At 43.3% G+C, this 18855-nt stretch overlaps 2 protein-coding genes across 8 annotated transcripts in view; one reads left to right on the top strand and one right to left on the bottom strand.

Annotated features, from left to right (window-relative positions):
- Positions 1–8701, top strand: part of RAVER2 (ribonucleoprotein, PTB binding 2) — a 105917-nt gene extending 97216 nt beyond the window's left edge. For 2 of the 4 annotated variants that reach the window (XM_004311177.4, XM_019919448.3), the window contains exon 12: positions 3500–8701. In XM_004311177.4, coding sequence (XP_004311225.2) covers positions 3500–3646 — 147 coding nt within the window. In that variant the 3' untranslated portion in view covers positions 3647–8701. The remainder of the gene's footprint in view (positions 1–3499) is intronic. The other 2 variants (XM_073788831.1, XM_033865460.2) reach the window with 2 other exon arrangements.
- Positions 6013–18855, bottom strand: part of JAK1 (Janus kinase 1) — a 140063-nt gene continuing 127220 nt past the window's right edge. For all 4 annotated transcript variants that reach the window (XM_019919447.3, XM_019919446.3, XM_019919445.3 and 1 more), the window contains 12 exons: positions 18464–18551; positions 17856–17983; positions 17110–17245; positions 15876–16027; positions 13270–13420; positions 13053–13147; positions 11792–11984; positions 10920–11044; positions 10372–10544; positions 8583–8700; positions 8220–8330; positions 6013–7476 (listed from right to left, as the gene is read on the bottom strand). In XM_019919447.3, coding sequence (XP_019775006.1) covers positions 7381–7476; positions 8220–8330; positions 8583–8700; positions 10372–10544; positions 10920–11044; positions 11792–11984; positions 13053–13147; positions 13270–13420; positions 15876–16027; positions 17110–17245; positions 17856–17983; positions 18464–18551 — 1566 coding nt within the window. In that variant the 3' untranslated portion in view covers positions 6013–7380. The remainder of the gene's footprint in view (positions 7477–8219; positions 8331–8582; positions 8701–10371; positions 10545–10919; positions 11045–11791; positions 11985–13052; positions 13148–13269; positions 13421–15875; positions 16028–17109; positions 17246–17855; positions 17984–18463; positions 18552–18855) is intronic.

Here is an 18855-nt window from a genome sequence, read left to right as displayed (position 1 = left end):
GTTTTTTGGCCTTAGGGACTGATTCAAGAAAATACTGCTATGATTTACGTCAGTATTCTGCGTATGTTCTCTTTTAGGAATTTTATGATTTCCATTCTTATGTTTAGGTCTTTAATCCATTTTTGAGTTTACTTTTATATATGGTATGAGAGAATGTTCTAATCTCATTGGTTTGCACGTGGCTGTCCGGTTTTCCCAGCAACACTTGTTGAACAGACTGTCTTTTCTCCATTGTAGATTCCTGCCTCCTTTGTTGTAGATTAGTTGACTATAGGTGTGTGGGTTAAAGTAATGTAGTTGTGGATTTACTATTGCCATTTTGTTAATTGTTTTCTGGTTGTTTTGTGATTTCTCTGTTCCCTTCTTTCTCCCTTGCTGTCTCTGTGATTTGCTAATTCTCTATAATTGTATGCTTTGATTCTTTGCTCTTTTACATCCCTACTTTAGGCTTTTGTCTTGTGGTTACCATGAGGCTTACATAAAACATCTTATATATATGTTATATAATATATAATAGTCTAAGCTGATAACTTCAAATGAATACAGCTCTGCCACCCCCATTTATTTGATGGCACAGTTTGTACCTTTTTACATTGTGTATCCATTGACAAATGTTTGTATAGTTTTTTTGGTCAGTTTTCTGAATTTAAGTATATATCTTTACCAGTGGTTTCATATTTTCATATGTTTTCCTGTTACTAAAGAAAACTAAGCCTCCGTCCATGTCAGTTTGAAGAACTCCCTTTAACATTTCATGTAAGGCTGGTCTAGTGGTGATGAACTCCTTCAGCTTTTGTCTGGAAAACTCGTTTTCAATTCTGAAGGACAACTTAGCCAGGTACTCTTGGTTGGCAGTTTTTTTTTCTTTTAGCACTTTGAATATAATTTATGTGTCTCATTGTGGGTCTCTTTGGATCCATCTTGTTTGTTACTCTCTAGGCTTTCTGGATCTGGATGTGTGTTTCCCCAGATTAGGGAAGTTTTCAGCCATTAATATTTTGAAAAAGTTTTCTGCCCCTTTATCTCTTTTTCCTTCTGGGACCTCTTATTGGTCCATTTGATGGTGTCCCATAAGTCCCTTAAGCTATCGTAACTTTTATAATTATTTTTCCTTTTTGCAACTCAGATGGGATGAATTCCGCTAACCTGTCTTCAAGTTTGCTGATCCTTTCCCGTGATTGATCTAGTCTGATGTTGAATCCCTCTATTGAACTTTTCAGTTCAGTTACATTCAACAATTCTGTGATTTCTATTTGGTAGTTTTAAATATTTTCTCTTTCTATTCAAATTCTTTGTTCATTCATTGCTCTCGACCTGGGTGAGCATTTTTACAACCATTATTTTGAACTCTCCCAGGTAAGTCACTTTGTTTTGTCAAGATCTGCTTTGGATATTAATCGTGGCCTTTTCTTTGGAACACTGTATCTTCATTTCTTCCTTTATTGGTGTCTATGCATTATATAAAACAGCCACCTCTTCCAGTCTTGGATGGTCTCTTGTAGGAGATGGTCGTTCAGCCCAGCCTGAGCTCTTAGTTGTCTCTCAACCTTTTGTGACTGTCTGAGCCTCCTTCTTTGCTTTTAGTGGCTTTTTTAGAGGGTATGCTAAGACCTGTCTGTGTATCCAAAGGCAAGGACTGCAATTAGCACCTAGATGCAGACGGATTAGAACCTGGACCCTGAGGCTGCAGCTGAGAAAGTATGTATTGATAGTTAAGCCCTGTCCAGGGAGAAAAGTAAATGGGCATTTTTTCCCCCCTGTTCCCTTCGTGCTGAGCACAGGTGTACAATCACCAGGGCATGGTGGGAAGGGAGCTCCTGCACCCATTAAGAATTGTATTTATTTTTGTTTGCTACAGCCCAGTGGAATTCATGAATGCAGGCCCCAACTGGCTATCAGAGCCAGATGACCCAGGGACTATTCCTTGGGTGTCAGACATGGTAGAGACGTGTACAAGCTCCTTGCAGGGAGATACTAGTGACTGGAGTGAGCTGGAAGGAGAAGGTGGGAGAGGTGTCCTTCAGCTTCCCCAGTCTCTGGGGAAGATTGCTGCTGCTCCTAGCACCTGCTAGATTAGGAGCCCGGCCTTAGGCAGCAGCTTTTAAAATGTGCAGATGAACTTCTTTCAGGGGAGGACTGGGAGATGGGCAATTCTGCCTGCTCCCTCTGCACCTGGCCCTGAGGGGACAGACACAGTGTGTGCTGTGTGCCCATTAAGAATGCTTTTTTATTATCTATAGCCTTGTGGATCTCATGAACACAAGCCCTGCTGGCTTTCAGACCTAGGTATTTTGGGAACCCATACCTCCAGTGGGAGTCTTAGAAGTTGGAGCACTAGATGTGGAATCTAATCCCTTCACTCCTCAGGGAGAAGCTAAGAATTGGGAATTCTCTCCTGATGCACAGTCCTGTGCCAGGGTTGGGGTGTATGGTGAGACTGTGTATTGGCCTTTCCTACCCATTTTCGTGTGGGTATTTATTTTCTCATTTGTTTAGTATGTAGGAGCTGCCCAGCTAGTTTCTGGATCTCTTTTAGAGGGAACTGTTCCAGGTGTAGCTGTACATATGGCACATCCATGGAAGGAGGGGAGCTCTGGAGCCTTCTTGGTCATCTCTACCTTATCCCTCTTCTTAACATGGATGACTGAGAACTGCTTTATCTACAAGGGCAGACAGACTCATCATCTGTCCCCTCTGAAGTTGAAGCTGGTTTTAAAAATTGTGGCCATTGTTGGTTCAAATACTATTGTAATTTTAATTGTAATGTGAGAGGGCTCTTCTGCATTGCTAGAAGCTTTCCTTATGAGTCATTTCTACACTCGTGTATAGTAAGTTACATAATTCTTCAGTAAGTAAGTTTGTCACACAGTATTTGTAAAAGCTAAAACAGAGGAATTAGGTGGTCATAGGGTTGTGCTATATAATCTGATTTAATGTACTGTGACTACTTGTGAGGAACATTTTGGCCCTTCTTATCATGAACACTTGTGGACTAAAGTTTGAGTTCATATTGCTCTCTGGAACATTTCACTAGCTATTTTGCTGACATCATTTGCTAGTTTTCATACCTACTGGTTTATTCTTCTCTTGCCACATCTTTTATTACTAGATGAACTTAACATCTAAGTTGATATGCAGTTCAATTCCTTAGCCATGCTCCTTCCTCAGAGGAATACTGGTATCCAGTACTGGTATTCTGATTCACTGGGGTTTAACTATGTACAAACAGCAGAAGCAACTACAGTGTCACTTTTTCTTTCCTGAAAATGTGGGGAGTAGGGGAGAGACGGCCTTAAGAAGCTGGTTTGTATTTTTCAAAAGTTCCACAAGTGATTTTGATATAGAAATTTTTTGTGCAGTTTTTTTGATAACTTTGTTATTTATCCTGCTATTCTGTTTTTACACCAAACCACAGTAGAATTGCTTTTCTTATAAATATCTTTAACAAACCAATTTTAATTTAGATTTTAGCATTAGTTATGGTTTCTTTTTCTAATAGGTATCATCTTTAAGAAATGAAAAGCGAGGCTCATCATATCTCGTCTCTGCCCCAGAAGGTGGTTCAGTGGAATTTGTTGACCAGCATTCTCAGGGCACAGGAGCATATTACATGGAAACCTACTTAAAAAAGAAGCGAGTGTACTGAGTTAAGTTCTCTCCTTACAAACTCAAGGTTCTTTGCAGTATCTCTGCTGTTCATTGCTGCCTTAACTACATTCAAACTAGCCATATCCTTTAAATACGGGTTTATAATTTCCCAGAAGGAACTGTGTTGTGCAGCAGGCAGAATTGCCAAATTAAAAAAATAAGTAGCAATAAGAAGAGACATCAATTGAGGACATATTCCGCTAGAATTAGATGCATCTTAATCAATGTGATATTAACTTACAGTCCATTGGAGAAATTAACATGTTCCAATAGTCCTTGTTTAGGACTGGGAATAATTTTGACACCACATATAAAAGTTTGAAGCAATAAATGGGAAACATCCTTGTTTCCTGGGCCTTAGAATAAATTTCTTTTCTTTTTTTTTTTTTTTTGTGGTATGCGGGCCTCTCACTGTTGTGGCCTCTCCCGTTGCGGAGCACAGGCTCCGGACGTGCAGGCTCAGCGGCCGTGGCTCACAGGCCTAGCCGCTCCGTGGCACGTGGGATCTTCCCAGACGGGGCACGAACCCGTGTCCCCTGCATCAGCAGGCGGACTCTCAACCACTGTGCGCCACCAGGGAAGCCCCAGAATAAATTTCTTATAAGCCAGTGTGCATTCCAGTTTATCGATACTTTCCCTAGAAGTAATCTCATTTCAGATTTTTAGAATTTTTCCTAGAATTACAAGAATGCAAGTACACAATGCAGTGATTGGTAATGTTATAAAGATGCTCTACATATAAACTTAATTATTACCCCCACACCAGTCATACAGTATAAAACTCAAACACAGTGACAGTGACATCCAAGGTATACACTACTACAGATGCTTTACTCTTAATGTTATTAACCATTTATACCTCTTGTGAAAAACACAAGGTTGTTTTTTCTTTTGAAGTAGCTTTGCTGATCTAATTTCAGGGACTGGCAAACTACTCCCTGCAGTCAAAAAACAGTCCTCCAGCTGTTTTTGTACTGCCTGCAAGCTAAGAATGATATTTTTTACATTTTTAAATGTTTGGAGGAAAAAAATGTATGACTTGAAATTCAAATTTCAGTGTCCATACATAAAATTTTATCGGAACACAACCATGCTCATTCACTTACATATCATGTATGGCTAACTTCTGTGCTACAGTGGCAGAACTGAGTGGCTGCAAAGCCTAAAATATTTACTATCTGGCCCTTTATAAAGTTCACAGACTCCTGATCTAATACCATTAATTCCCTAATCCTTTTACTTCACACCTACAAAAAGACCTTTAACTTTTACAACAGATTTGTAAGTGGCAAGGAACAATAGGTTTCTGTGTCTTAATTTCATAGCATAGTGATGATTCATTTACTAGAACAGGGCACATTTTGGTCATCAGATGCCCTATTTCCACAATATAGTAAAGCAGTCAATCCTGCCCTTTCTGAAGGAGTGTTATGGAGTAACAGTATTTATAACCATTTTGAGATAATAAGCTATACCTCACTCTCTGCTTTGTCTATTATTCTTTTTCAGTGTGTTAGGCTGAAAAATTATCAGCTATTTAACCCAATTTACTTTCGAAAGCATTGTGTTTATTGCATATAACTTTTGAATCACCATTTCCTGAAAACCTTGGTATTAAATGCATGAGAAACCCTTTTGCTATCTAGAAATTTCTAAGTTTGTCCTTTGTTATGAGACATTAATTGATGATGTGGAGTTTAGGGGGTCTCAGTGATCCTAGTCTTTTTGAAATAAGATCATTAAATATCTTATATTTAGGGGACTTATTGACTATGATAGAAGGTTTCTCTCCTGTTTTAATTATGAAGTTTAAAATTGGTACACATGTTGTATGATTTGTAAAGAATTTTACTTGGTCTAATGTATTGCCTATGTTAACTTCTATTGGCAAATGACAGCTAGAAAGTTAAATTATTAGATAATTTCTAATAAGTATACTACCTATAAATAACTGATCAGGATAGGCATCACTCAATTGTGACTCAGCAGATGAATCATGGGTTCTCCATGCTCTGCACTTCTTCCCATTTTCCTGTTGCATTGAGCTTCTTCAGTGCTTTGTCACACCTCTATGACCGTACAAATAGAAGAAAGGGAAGATGGTGAATTTTAAAAATGTAAGCAGGAAGAGGTTGAAAGAACTAAAAGGTATTTTGTGTTAGCAAGTGTGGGTCTGCCACCCACACTGGCCTGTGCCCCGTTATTGCTGGGACACAACAGATAAGTACAAATCAAGTGGTGTTAGTAATAAGGATCATTACCAGTGCTCTCCCCACCCCCAGCCTATACTGTTATTTTTCTATGTAAACAAATTGTTTGAAATGCTTTGAAAATGAACTCTTAATATTAAAAGGCACATGCATGTGAAGTCTCTAGTACATTTATTTGTATAAAGAGTAAACAAAGTGCATGTAGGGTGGCCACAGGTTTGAGACAGATCTTGGTGATGGACAGATCTTGGTGATGTAGGGTTACTAGACAAATTTGAATGGCTGTTGCCATTGAATCAATCAATACACAACTCTTTTTCAGGCTCAAAGGTGAAAAGTAATGGTATCAAACAAATGCTAGACAGCATGAACAAAAAGTTTTTCAGACTCCTGGTCAAAAAGATCTTATGGTTCACAATGAATCAGAGATTTGACATTTTTGATTACCCAGCTACCTCCAAGCAAACTGAAAACTGCCTAGTGGATCCTGAACTCCATAGTGCTTCTAGCTGGGTCTTTCAAGTTTTGCGCCATAGGGTGATGGTCAAAATAGTGATCGACTCTTGTAGATGGATGGTAAGTACTGAAACACTAAGAACAGTGCAATGTACATGGTATATATGCATTCAGCATCCAAAACCAATGCTGGCACAGCTTGCCCCAAAGTGGTAGAGTTATAAAAGGATACACACATTGACATTTCTGAAAAGCAGGTATAACAGCATCCAGGTTCTTGGCATCAATTCTGATTGATTAAAGGTATACTGTTTAGGGAAGCACTGGCACAGGTTTAGTTCTCAAGAATCAACATCATGCAGCAAAGTATCTATTCCACAGCTGCCCCCCTGGGTATGACCAGTTTTCTCAAAAATGGGCTCCACTGGTCACCCAAGGGGACAGGAGCTAAGCCACTGCAGAAACAACTCAAAGTTTATGTCCTACTGTTGACAGGGATACACTCATCTTTTTGTATAGCAACAACAGTATACTAACTGGTATCTAATATTTCAAGAATGTTTCATCTATCACTGTTTAGATATTGAAATTTGAGGGCATATTAGAGTATTGGCCAAGTCCATCAATCTTTATCTTTGATTTCTGTGCCAGAAAAACATTTCACATCAACTGGCAGCTAAGAAAAAGCAATCACCTTGAGACTTTACTTTGGTCAGCTCCTCTTGTTTTGAAAAATCCCATTCTGGTACTCAATTGTGATAGTAGTAAACTAACCAGACGAAACAGTGGTATATTCCTTCCAAAAGGAGGAGTGCTTAAGTGCTTTCTAATATTTTGGTTGTCATTATTTGTCACTATGTTACTGGTGCCAAATTTAAAGAGGAAGTACTTACACATATTAAGCACCACACAGTGTGCTTTATACGAGGATACGTACCCCAGTATCTTTTTAGACAGAATACAAACTTTTTCCAGTTAGAACACATTTTTTTTTTAAATGGCTTGGGTATTGGTTGGGGGTAGGAGGACTTGATACACAGTAGAATTTAAATGTTATTCATGCTTCTTATTTTAGAAGCGCTTCAAATCCCTCAATAAGGTTCTGAAAGGTTGTCCGAATGGATGGTTGGAATTCCCAGCATTTTCTCATAAGCTGATAAACCTGTAAAAAGAAAAAATAACAGTAAAAATGTTTAGGAGCTTTTTAAAAAAATTATAGAAACACCAAGAAGAACATAATTTTGAAAATGTGAATGACCTCCCTTAATAAGTAATACTACAAAACAAGAATATTTGAATAACTTAAAATACAGAAAATGTGACATCTATAGCTCATAAATAACATTTTAACATTTGAGAAGCTCATGACTTAACTGACCTTGCAAAACAATCCAGGTCATTAATTACTATAAACCAGTTTAAGGGTGAAGTTATACCTCAGTTTAGACTCCAAATTTCCTTACCGGCTGGCTTCATTCTTTGGCTTAAACATACTATTCAGTACATCTTAAATAGTCTACAGAATTAGTCTTAAAGGCTCAGTTCAGTTAGAAATACAGAAAACTGGATGTCACAATGCTGTGATAAGTGGGATAAACTTACACACAAAAATGCAATTATATGTGTTTGTCACAGGAAGGCTACACCAACATATGCTCCTTTAGGGTGCTCACTGTGGTGAGCCTACTTCTGAAGGGAATCCCTTGCTTTGAACAAAACTTGTGGCTGTCATCTGCCCCAAAGATGATTTTCTCAGATATCTTATCTGAAATTCAGCTTCAGAAAACTATTTTAAAAGAGTTTTCTACTCATTCCTGCTCCCCCACTCCAATCCCATGCTGGACAATTCAAGCAGTGAAAACAGTAAAAACTGAGTTTTATTACTGTGAAATGGCCCATAAATACCTCTTCTGGACAGTTAGGTGGACAAGGCAAACGTTTTCCTTCTTTTAATGTATTCACAAGTCTTGTTACTGTCATCTGGCCATGAGTTGGGCCTATCATTTTCAGGAACAACTATGTAAAATAAAACCAAACAAAATATTTTACTTTGTACATATTTATGTAAACACCAGATAGATTACAGTAAAATATCTAGAATTGGAAATTAAAACAATAAAAAGGCTTTAAAATGAAAAGTCCAAGACAATTTTCCTTTCCATTATGACACACTGATTGGATTCCATTTAAGAATGAAACTTACAAAGCAGAAGGATGGACACATTTTAAGTGGGTGCTAGATTCAAACGAAGGACAAGTAAGACTTACCGCCATGGGACTGGAATCTGAATCACAGTAAGTAAGCAGCTCATGCAGAGTTACTCCAAAAGACCAGACATCAGAGGCGATATAAAACTTACACTGAATTAAACATTCTGGAGCATACCTGAAAGAAAGCAGAACTGGAAACTTCATTTCCTGGGAAGGATATTCCAAAAAGCATTAGAGTAACTCAGAAAAATCAGCACTCTGGTTTTTCTTAGAATTTAATATTCTAAGACATTTAAGTGTGTATTATGCATCAGTCACACATGGTGCTGTGGTGCACATCTGATATGTGGACAGATACCCCTATGGGCTCTCATTACACATTTGCTCCCAAACATCAGTCAGACTAGTCTGTGCTCCTCATTTCGCAGAGCATAGGCTCTCCATGGGGAGGGGATGGGGGGAGGAGGTGATGACGACAGGCCCGGGCTTCATTTGCCTGCAAGCTCAGATTGAGTCAGCAGTGAATTACTGCCCAGTCCTCTTCCAATGTCAGCTGCTTTGGTGAATGATACCCAATTGCCTGAGCCAGAAACTGAGGCATCCCCATATCCAGTCTAAGAAATACTTCTCAAACCTCCTCACTTCTAAACCCCACCATCGCTGTCCTAGTTCACACCATCACTGGCTCTGGCCAAATCAGACTCCCTGGCTCCAGTCTTGCTCCTCTCCTTCCCACAGTGATCTTTTTAAACAGAAAAGTCCCTGTCCTTAATCCCCCCAACAGCAACCCAAAAAGTCCCTGTCCTTAATCCCCCCAACAGCAACCCAAAGCTCTTGGGATGGAGTCCCAGCTCCATGACTCAGCGTCCAGAGCATTGCCTTGGCAACCGCCGAGACCTCCCTTCATGATCCAGCCACACGGAGCTGATTCCAGTTCCTAGGATAACCACTGCTCTGTCTCACTCTTGCCACCATACATGCTGTCTTCTAACCATCTTTACAAACCCCCAGCAATCTTTTAAGGCCTTATTTTAAAAGAACTTCCAGAAAACCAAGCCTGAACCCTTTTCTGGTTATGGTACCACGAAATTGGCTGCCTCACCCATTAAATTCTAAACTTGGTTGGCTTGTTCACCCTTGTTATCTCTAGTATCTGGCACAAAGCAGGGCCTTGATACATATTTCTTTAATGAATAAATGGAGGTTTGGCCTCCGTGGGTGGAAGAGACCCGTGTCGTGTCCATACAGGATGTACCTCGTGGTGCCAGTCAGTTCTACAGGACAGCGTAGAGTGGAGACTTTAGCAGCTTCCCCCTTGGATAGTGTTCCAGGCTGAGAGGGGTCAAAGTCAGGGGGTGGCCCACCAACCAGGATACTCTGGTGATTCATGAGAAGATGGCCAAGCTTCTTATGGATTTTTGCTCTGTTATGTCCAGGCTCTACCTGAACCTGCCAATGCCCACTCGTCACCTCCTTCCTGTCATCTTCCTGCCCCCTCCTCCTACCTGCCCTCCAGACTTCCTCTGCATGGATGTGATTACTCCAGCTGCTAACAGTTTTAACAACTGTGTCAGAGGAATGCCTTCTCCAGCCAAGATGGAGATGCTGAGCGTTGTGAGATTTCTTCCTTGGAAGATGTTGTCCTATGAAGCTCAGGCATTGCTGCGAGTTGTTTTCAGTAAAACAGCTTATAATATGTTTCTTGAAGGCAAAAATCAGTCAATTCCAAATGATCTAAGTCTTTTTCTAATCTGGACTAATAAGAGACATTAACATAGCTAGAAAGGACCTATCAGAACAGTGGAAACCCTATGAAGCACTGATGAAATCTGTTTGATTCAGTTACCAAAACACAGGGCTGTCCCGATCGTCCTTGACTGTGTAGTACTCCTTATCAGTTTCAATGGATTTGGTTAGACCAAAGTCCCCAATTTTCACTTGGTGTTCACTCTCAACAAGGACATTTCTTGCTGCTAAGTCACGGTGAACGTATTGCCGAGAACCCAAATAGTCCATCCCCTGAGGGAGAGAGGAAAAGGCAGAGCACATTGCTGAAGGTCAGTTCAGATTGGATTCTGTATCTACCACTTCATAACAAAAAAAAATATATATATGTCATTTCATTCACATATCACTTCTTTTGTTTTTACTTCTTTGCAAAAATAGTTAGACCAACCTGATTCCAAGAAATACACATTAAAGAAACCATATTAACAAATTAGTTCACTTTCTTAGCAGAGGCTAATTTTCAATCCAAATCATGCAGAACAAAATAAACTCAGTACAATTATTGGAAATTATTTTCCACTTGCAGCCTAATTATAAACCAATTACCCAGGACAGAGTGCCTGATTTATAAATTTTTACCAGGCTCTTTTTTTTTTTTCTTTTTACCTTACAAATCTGAACGGCATATTTTAACTGCTGTTTGAGGTTAATTTTGTTCTTATTCTTTGGAAGATACTCCTTAAGACTTCCCGAAGGCAGAAATTCCATGATGAGCTTAATACCGTTTCCTCCTGTTTAGAAAAAAGAAACGAAAAAACAAAAAAACCATCAGTACAAGGTTGCCAAATGAAGGAACTGTGGGAGTGAAGGGCACAGGATCTGGAGACAGAGGACCTGAATCACAGGCAAGTTGCTTAACCTCGCAGGTTTCAGAGTCTTGGGATCCTCAGCAGTGAACAGGGTATCTACCCTAGGGTCATCAGCGCTCACTGAGACAACACAGTGTTCTGCAAACAACTAGGCAAATGATGATTTTTAAAAATTATGAGCCACTACCAATTTTAAAATATAATACATGAGTATTGTACTGACTTGTAAAAAAGATACACTTGTTAGTAAACACTACTTGCCACCGTGATTTAGAAAACTAGAAAACGAAGTACCTTGCTTAGTGCTGGATCAAAAGAACAGGGAAAGGGGAGGAGCAGGCATCAGTTTCATCTGGTCTCTGTGCCCTCGTGTGCAAATATCAGGACAGGGGAAGTCCAATCCCCAGTGTGGGTGTAGGAACAGCCAAGAGAGACAATGCAGGAATCACCCCCCGCCTGGCGGTGGGGGAGGCTGGGTAGCTTTCCCGGGAGCTCTGCAGCTGAGGGTTCTGACAGTGCATACTGCTTCGAAGCCCTAGAGCTCCGGGGGCCATCAGCTAGCACTCAGGCAGCCTAGATGAGGCCAAGGGCACTGCCTGCTCAGCACTGGCCTTCATGACCCCAGATAGTCACTCAGTCTTTAAACCAACCCCACTTTGCACAACATACCATCTTCTGTGCAGATGCCTTTATACTTCACAATGTTCTCATGATAAAGGTTTCTTAAGATTTCAATTTCCTTCTTCAGATCAGCTATGTGGTTCCCTCCGCTCTCAGGCTTCAGGGATTTGACGGCCACCTGCTCCCCTGTATTGTCCCCCTCAGGGTCATACCTGCAGAGCTCGACCTTCCCAAAGTGGCCCTGGAGGGAAAGATGCACGTGCTTGATCAGAGAAGCCCCGGCCTGGGCCAACAGGACACACTTCAAAGATGAGCCTTGCTCCTCGTGCTGTTCCCCTGAAGGTGGGGGTGCACGCACAGTCTGACCCTGCAGGCAGCAATCTCCTACCTGGGCTCTTCCCCACTTGGCTTACCTGCCATTCCTTCTATTACTGAGCTAAGACAAGAAAAGGATCAAGTGACTGGTGAACCAACACATCAATCCCAATTTCTACGAAAGTGTAACCCAAAAGGAAATGGAGGTTATTTCTGGACATGCAGGACAACCTCGACATTCTTTGACAGCCCTGGGTCCACGCTACAGGAGGCACCACAATGTGGCTACAAAGAGCAAGGCATGAGGAGTCTCTAGAAGACGTGGATTAGATCCCAGCTAAGCCACCTGCTAGTGATTCGAGCCTTTCGAGCCTGGTCACCCCACCTTCTGAGCTGGCTCCAGAGGTGCTCAATGTATACAGTGGTAATAAACCCTTGGGAATGCTGTGAGGAAGCAGGAACACTGTGCTTGTAGAATGCCCAGCACTCGGCCTTGGCACATGGCGGGTACTCAAGGTGGCACAGCCTTTATTAACTACAGAAAATCTGTATAAAGATGCAAATTCCAGTAGCTTCTCTAGTCACATTTACTGTCAGGAAACTGCCATTCAAGGTCCAGAGGAAAAGCTAAAATTCTATTTCGGTGTTCTGTGAAATAAATCCATCTCTCATTTAAGCAGCCTCACAGGATATGTATTCCCAGAAAAGTCAGAGGTAGGGACTTCTCTATTTCCACCATATCTATATTCATCCCCCATGGATGGATCCCCCCCTTTTCATCTCTTTGTCCCTTAGAGACCAAGTCTCCCGAGGGAGCTGATCAATGTCCTGTGGACAGGCTGCCACCGTGTGTCAAATGGAAAAACACACAATCCTAAAGAACACAGTAAGATGCTTTCTCCTACAAACTTTGACCCAAAACGAGAGAGAATGGAGAGCAGCTTTAGATATCCATAGAGGTGAAGTGGTCAGCAGAGACTCGAGTATAACTTGCCTCTCCCAAGTCACGGATCCTCTTTAAGAACCGCTTTTCAAAATGTGTGGGATCCACTTCAGTTGCTGGCTTTTTTTCTGATACGATGTCTGGATCTAACAGAAGAGAAAAGAGAACATGTTAAAAAGGAGTGATTGCCCCTCACAGGCTCCTTGTTATCCCTCCCTCCCCCGAGCATTGGCTGGTCTTGGTTAAACAGCTCAAGGTAGAGTCTTACTCTGCTCCTCCAGCTTATTGATGTCTCTCATGATGGCTCGGAAGAAGGGTCTCTGGTTGGGGTCGTAGTTCATGCAGCGGGTCATAAGGTCAGCTAGCTCCTTACAAGACGGGGTCACTGGCCTGCACCGGCTTTCATAGAACCTCTCTTTCTGCAAAGAAGTGGACCACATGAAAGAAACCAAAGGAACCACTCACAGACCTTTTAGCCCCAGGTCAGAAGGAGTTACCTAACAATCCCTAATTTAACTCCCAACAGCTTTGCTTAAAAGTAGACGTCATAAACGTGGGTGCTAATGCTGCCTTTCTCTAGCTGTGGGAAATCTTAGTCCTGGATACTAAAATAATCCGAATTCAAGGAAAACAGGCAGTATATCCCACCCAGTCCCAAATAAGCTGTATTACAGCAAAGTCATGCAACCTTCTGGAATATGATTTGGCAACATGTGTAGAAATCTTCAGATTCTTCAAACTCTCATTAATTGCAATTACTGAATGACTCAGAAATAAGTCAGAAACAAAGATTTATGTTTAAAGATATTCCCTGCAGAATTAGACAGAACATTACAAATTTGAAAATGACCTCAATGCCAAATATAAAATTAGTTAAATAAATCAGAGTTTAATGAAACAACTCTTACATCAAATTAGTAAAAACTGTAAGGTTTATTTAATCGTATAGCAAAGTACTCACAACATTAAATGAAAAAATATACAACATTAAATGAAAAAGTAACTAGCATGGTCCCAAGTTTGTTTAAAAAAGAGAGAGAGAAACAGACTGGAAGACAATATGCCAAAGTGTTAAACATTAGTTAGGGGTGACCAGAATATAGTGATTAATAATTTCTTTTTTAAAAATACTTTTCTCTGTTTTCTAAATTCTCATCAACGGGGTTAATACTTTAAAATTCTGAAACGAATAATTGATGCCCTTTTAAAAAAATTAAGTTAATTTGCTACACTTTAGGCTCTGGTCTGTAGCTGACTCTCAAGGGTACTAGTTTCTCTTCTGGTCCCTGTGGGTCCTAGGGTGGGGTGGGGGCAGGCCCCAGAGGCGAGGAGGAAGATGGGTTGGAATTAAGGAGCTGAGAGCTCCCCCTGCCTTGGAGTGTCTCTCACTCTTCCAGGCTCCAGTAGAGCCAGGGGGAAAGGTCACCCAACCCACCCAAGGGTACCTGGGAGAAGAGACAGACCCTCCTTTATCAAAGGGACAGACATTTCCTTACACCATCTCTGTATTCTGCTCAGTTCTGGGTACACAGAAGGTGCTCAGTAAATACTGACTGACAGCAAAGGGTATGCTGTTTTGTTTCCAAGGAAGTTAAAAATAAAATGACTCCCAAAAGCCCCAGCTGAAAATCCTAAATACAGATCTATGGATGTGACGGTTTCTCTGTTGGTTTTAGCTTAACTCCTCTTTCCCAAGTCCTGCACCATGTTTACCTGGCAAAAGGCTAACAGGTTAAAGGTTCTTTCGCCTCTTCGGTATCTCCTCCACGTGCACCCTCCACTCTGGATCCTCACTGCCACTTCCTGGTTCAGGCTGTCGCCACTGAGAGCCTCAGAGCAAGAGGCCTCTCCTCAGCCTGTCCATCCAACCACCATCCAGATGAACTGCCCAGTCTGGCCTCCGAGCACCTGGCTCCCCCACCCAAACCCTTCAATGCCCCACATCACCCCAGTAAAATTCTGCAGCCCGGCATTCAGGGCCTCTATACAATCCGACCTCAAAGGACCCTTCCCACCTTTTTACCTGTCATTCCTCTCCACACTCCAGGCAAATGAAACTGCTCCCTGTAGACAACTGAAATGCCACCCTCCCTTGGACTTTGATCATTCCCTCCCAGCTAAAAGTGATGCCTGCCCCTCTAAAGACACAAGACACACCCTAATAATCAAATCAGTGAGTTGGGATCAGTGGTCCTTCACTCTAACTTTCACTGCTTTATCCCTTTGGAGTTAGAGCCTCCACTCGCTTTCTGCAAGTGAACACGAGAAAGGGTCAGCCTCGAAGTTCTGCATTCTAGCTAAGGAACCCGCGCCTTGGGCCACCTGCATCTGTTACCTGACCTGTAAAACAAGGGTAATGACACTGCCCTACCCAACATGCAGGGCTCTAAAGGTGATGATTTCAGATATTATGTGTGGAATCCTTATCGCTGTTTTAGCCCAACTCTCCTACTACACCCTAAGGTCCTCAAGGGTAGGCAAGGCCTGTGTCTATTTCATTGTGAACCCCCAGCTTTAACTTAGGACAACGCCTGGTACACAGGAGGAACGCAATAAGTATCTGGGTGTTAATTTTGCAATGCTATAGCGATCTACTGAGCACATATTGTGTACCTGGGACTCTACACGCATTATTTAATTTTCACAACAACCCTGCAAAGTAGGTATTATTTATTCCCATTTTACAGATGATGAAACCAAGGCCCAAGGAAATTAAGTAACATTTGCGAGGTCACACAGGCACTGTAAGCTTGTGGAGGAGAGTCTAACCCGTGCCTGTCTCCTCCCACAATATGAGGCTTCCTGATAACTCCTGAGACACCCATGAGTGTCCAAGGGGTCCCCACTCAGCTCACACCCTGGAAAGCAACTCACCTCAATCAGTGTCTTGTCTTTCAAGGGAATCTCGCCATTGTAGCAGATCTCCCAGAGCGTGGTTCCAAAGCTCCACTTGTCAGCGGCCACACTCAGGTTCTTGGAGTCTTCAACACACTCAGGAGCGATCCATGGGATTCGTTCTATGCACTCTGGAAAAGACAAGAAACATTTACAGATCAGTTTCTGCGATCACCTGGGGAGTATATCACTGCCATTGCAGCAAGAACTGGGAGTTAAGAAACTCTTTCAAGTAGTGTTTTCCAAACATGGACCATGGCTGCCCTGGTCCTGCAGGGAGTTTGTGAAAGGGGCGGTTTTCCAGGTCCCTTAGCCCTGGCCTTTCCAATGCATCTGTCTGAGTCAGGGCCTGCAGCTGTGTCTGTTTAACACAGACTCCCCAAGAAGGTCGTGTGAGTCAGTCTTTGAAGCTGTGGCCTCAGAAAGAGCAAAGCACCCCAGGGTGGAAGCCAACACCCTGGGGAGGGAGAACAGGGGGGCACATGGACAAAGGCTTAAGAAAGAGAAGGCCGGGGAGAAGAGGCCAACAGATGCAGAGTGGGCACGGGCTTACCCCCATACTCTGCATATCGCCCTGCAAGGGCCCAGGGGTGCACTGGTATCCCACGTATGACCTACAGGTAGAGCATGACCTGTGCGGCACTGCTTACAGTGTCTCAGCTCCCAGGTCTGCCCTCTCCTTTGGAGTCCTCAACTCATGATGACCTCATTCAAAGAGAAGCTGCAAGACCACAGCAATCGCTAAGGCGCCTCCCCAAACTGCTCTCTAACTACAGTGGATTTCTTGTTTTGTTTTGTTTTTAATTTTTATTGTAGTTGCTTACAGTGGATTTCAAAACAAACACAGGTAGGACCCAGGTCCCACTCCTCCTGACACATCTCTGACCACCCCAGGCCCTTGGCCTCCCCTTGAACAAGGTGCTGCCTGGCACCTTAAACACAGCTCCTTCATCGCAAGACCAGACCTGCCCCAGCTCAGTTGTGTTTCTCCTACTGCACAGTCAGCTCCTTGAGGGCAGGGACCGACCCTCCCATGCGTGACACCTCCCCTGCCCCCAGGGCTGGGCAGAAGCACAGCCGCCTTTTGCAGAAGTGTGCTTTCTAAAATGAGGCAGAACCCCAGCCCAGCCCCCTTCCCTGCTGGCCTGGCCCTGCCTCAGGGTCGGGGGAAGGGGATGGGTGGGGCAGGAGATGGGAGGGAGGGAGGACACACCTTGCCTGGACAGCACAGTGACGGGGATGCCGGGGTCACTGAGCTTGATGAAGGGGCCGCACTCGCTGTCAGTGCCCTCGCGGGCCAGGAGGAGGTTTTTAGTGCACACATTTCCGTGGACCAGATCTTTATCCTCCTGCAGAGTGAAAAGGCAGAGCTCAGCAAAGTTGCCCATGGAGCTGCCCTCCTTCCCACTGTCTCCTGTTTCCCACAGGTCATAATCCACATTCCCCAGCCCCAGCCAGACCCGGGCAGCTTAGCTCTCCTGCCGATGATCTGTGTGACTCAGGCACATTATATAACATCCCTTTACTCCAGCTCCCTCATCAGTGAACCAGGGATAACAATGGAGCATGCCTCATAGGGCTTTTGTGAGAATTAAAGTGATTATCAGAGCCTGAAAAACACCTGAACAGCTGAGCCATGGTAAGCACTCAATAAATGTGAGCTACTATTGATGCTAATAGTTTCATTCACTCATTCAACAAGTACTGTAATATTTCTACTCTTATTATACACTGCAGTATGGAAGCCAGTCCTCTGAAGTGATAAAAATTTCCCTCTAAGCAGGATTCACGTGTAAGCACACAGAACAGCCCACGATGATGGCGTTCACTAAGCACCAGGCACACCTGTGTTCAGGTGAAGAGCCTGGGCTCTCCAGCCTGCTTGGCTGGTACCTCCTTCCTGCCTCCCCACATTTTGGTTCCTGATGGGGACCACCACAGACATCAGAACATACTCACCAAGTAACTCAGGGCGCTGGCCAGCTGTTTGGCAACTTTGAACTTCCAGGGTGTGGTGAGGACATCACTTTTCCGGTGCATGAAGAGATCCAGGGGCCCTCCCTCCACAAACTCTTCCACCATGATATCTACGAACACAAGAACAGCCACACCTGCAACCTTCTGTCCCTCTGGGACAGCACCCTCCCTCATCCCCTTACGAGAGCTCATTTTAATGGCTGGTACTCCGCCTGGGGGTGCCAATGGTAGAGCGCTTCAGAGTCGGAAGGGCCTGGGTTCAAGCCCTGCCTGGAGCTCCTCCTACTCTGACTCTCTGGGCAATGAACTCAGCTCACTCACTCCCTACCTCCCGAGTCTAGCACAGCGTGGGGCCCAGAGCTGGCAAGAAGTAAACACTCAAGAAATTAGTGAAAAACAGATGGGATCTAGTTCCATGTCCACTATTAACGTAAGCAACCGACCTGCTCAGTACTTTGAATTCCTTGATTGCAAAAAGAAAGGCAAGAAGCCTGGGCGACGTGAGGGGGGGTATCAGCTCCCACTCATCTTCACAGCAACCATGCTCCCTGGCCAGGGCCGACTTCCCCTTCCAAAGAGAATACACTTACTCTCCACATCTCGGACACAAACGCCATAGAGGTACACGATGTGTTTATGGGAGACCTGTCTCATCATGCTGGCTGCCTCAAAGAAGGCCTGTGGGAGGAAAGGACAAAGAAATGTCAAGGGCTGGCCTGCACTGGTCTGATCCTAAAGGGGCTCAGCTGAGAGGAAAGTCAGTGGATCCCAGGAAAGGTCACCACTGTCCTCATCCCAAGCCCTGAAACTACTCCCCTGGCCTCAACTACCCAGAGGCACTGCCAAGCCTCAACTGTGAGGGCCATCTAGCTGGGACACAGGACTCATTTAGAAAACCTAATAGGATGCAGAGCCAGGCTGGCGGGATAGGCTGGCTGACAACGTCCCCATTCGATACTCATGTCCACCACTTCCTCTTCCT

The sequence above is a fragment of the Tursiops truncatus genome, chromosome 1, assembly GCF_011762595.2.
Source record: "Tursiops truncatus isolate mTurTru1 chromosome 1, mTurTru1.mat.Y, whole genome shotgun sequence".
In the NCBI taxonomy this organism is placed as follows: Eukaryota; Metazoa; Chordata; class Mammalia; order Artiodactyla; family Delphinidae; genus Tursiops; species Tursiops truncatus.
Note: the sequence above shows the minus strand (reverse complement) of the source record. Positions and strands in the feature narration are given on the sequence as shown.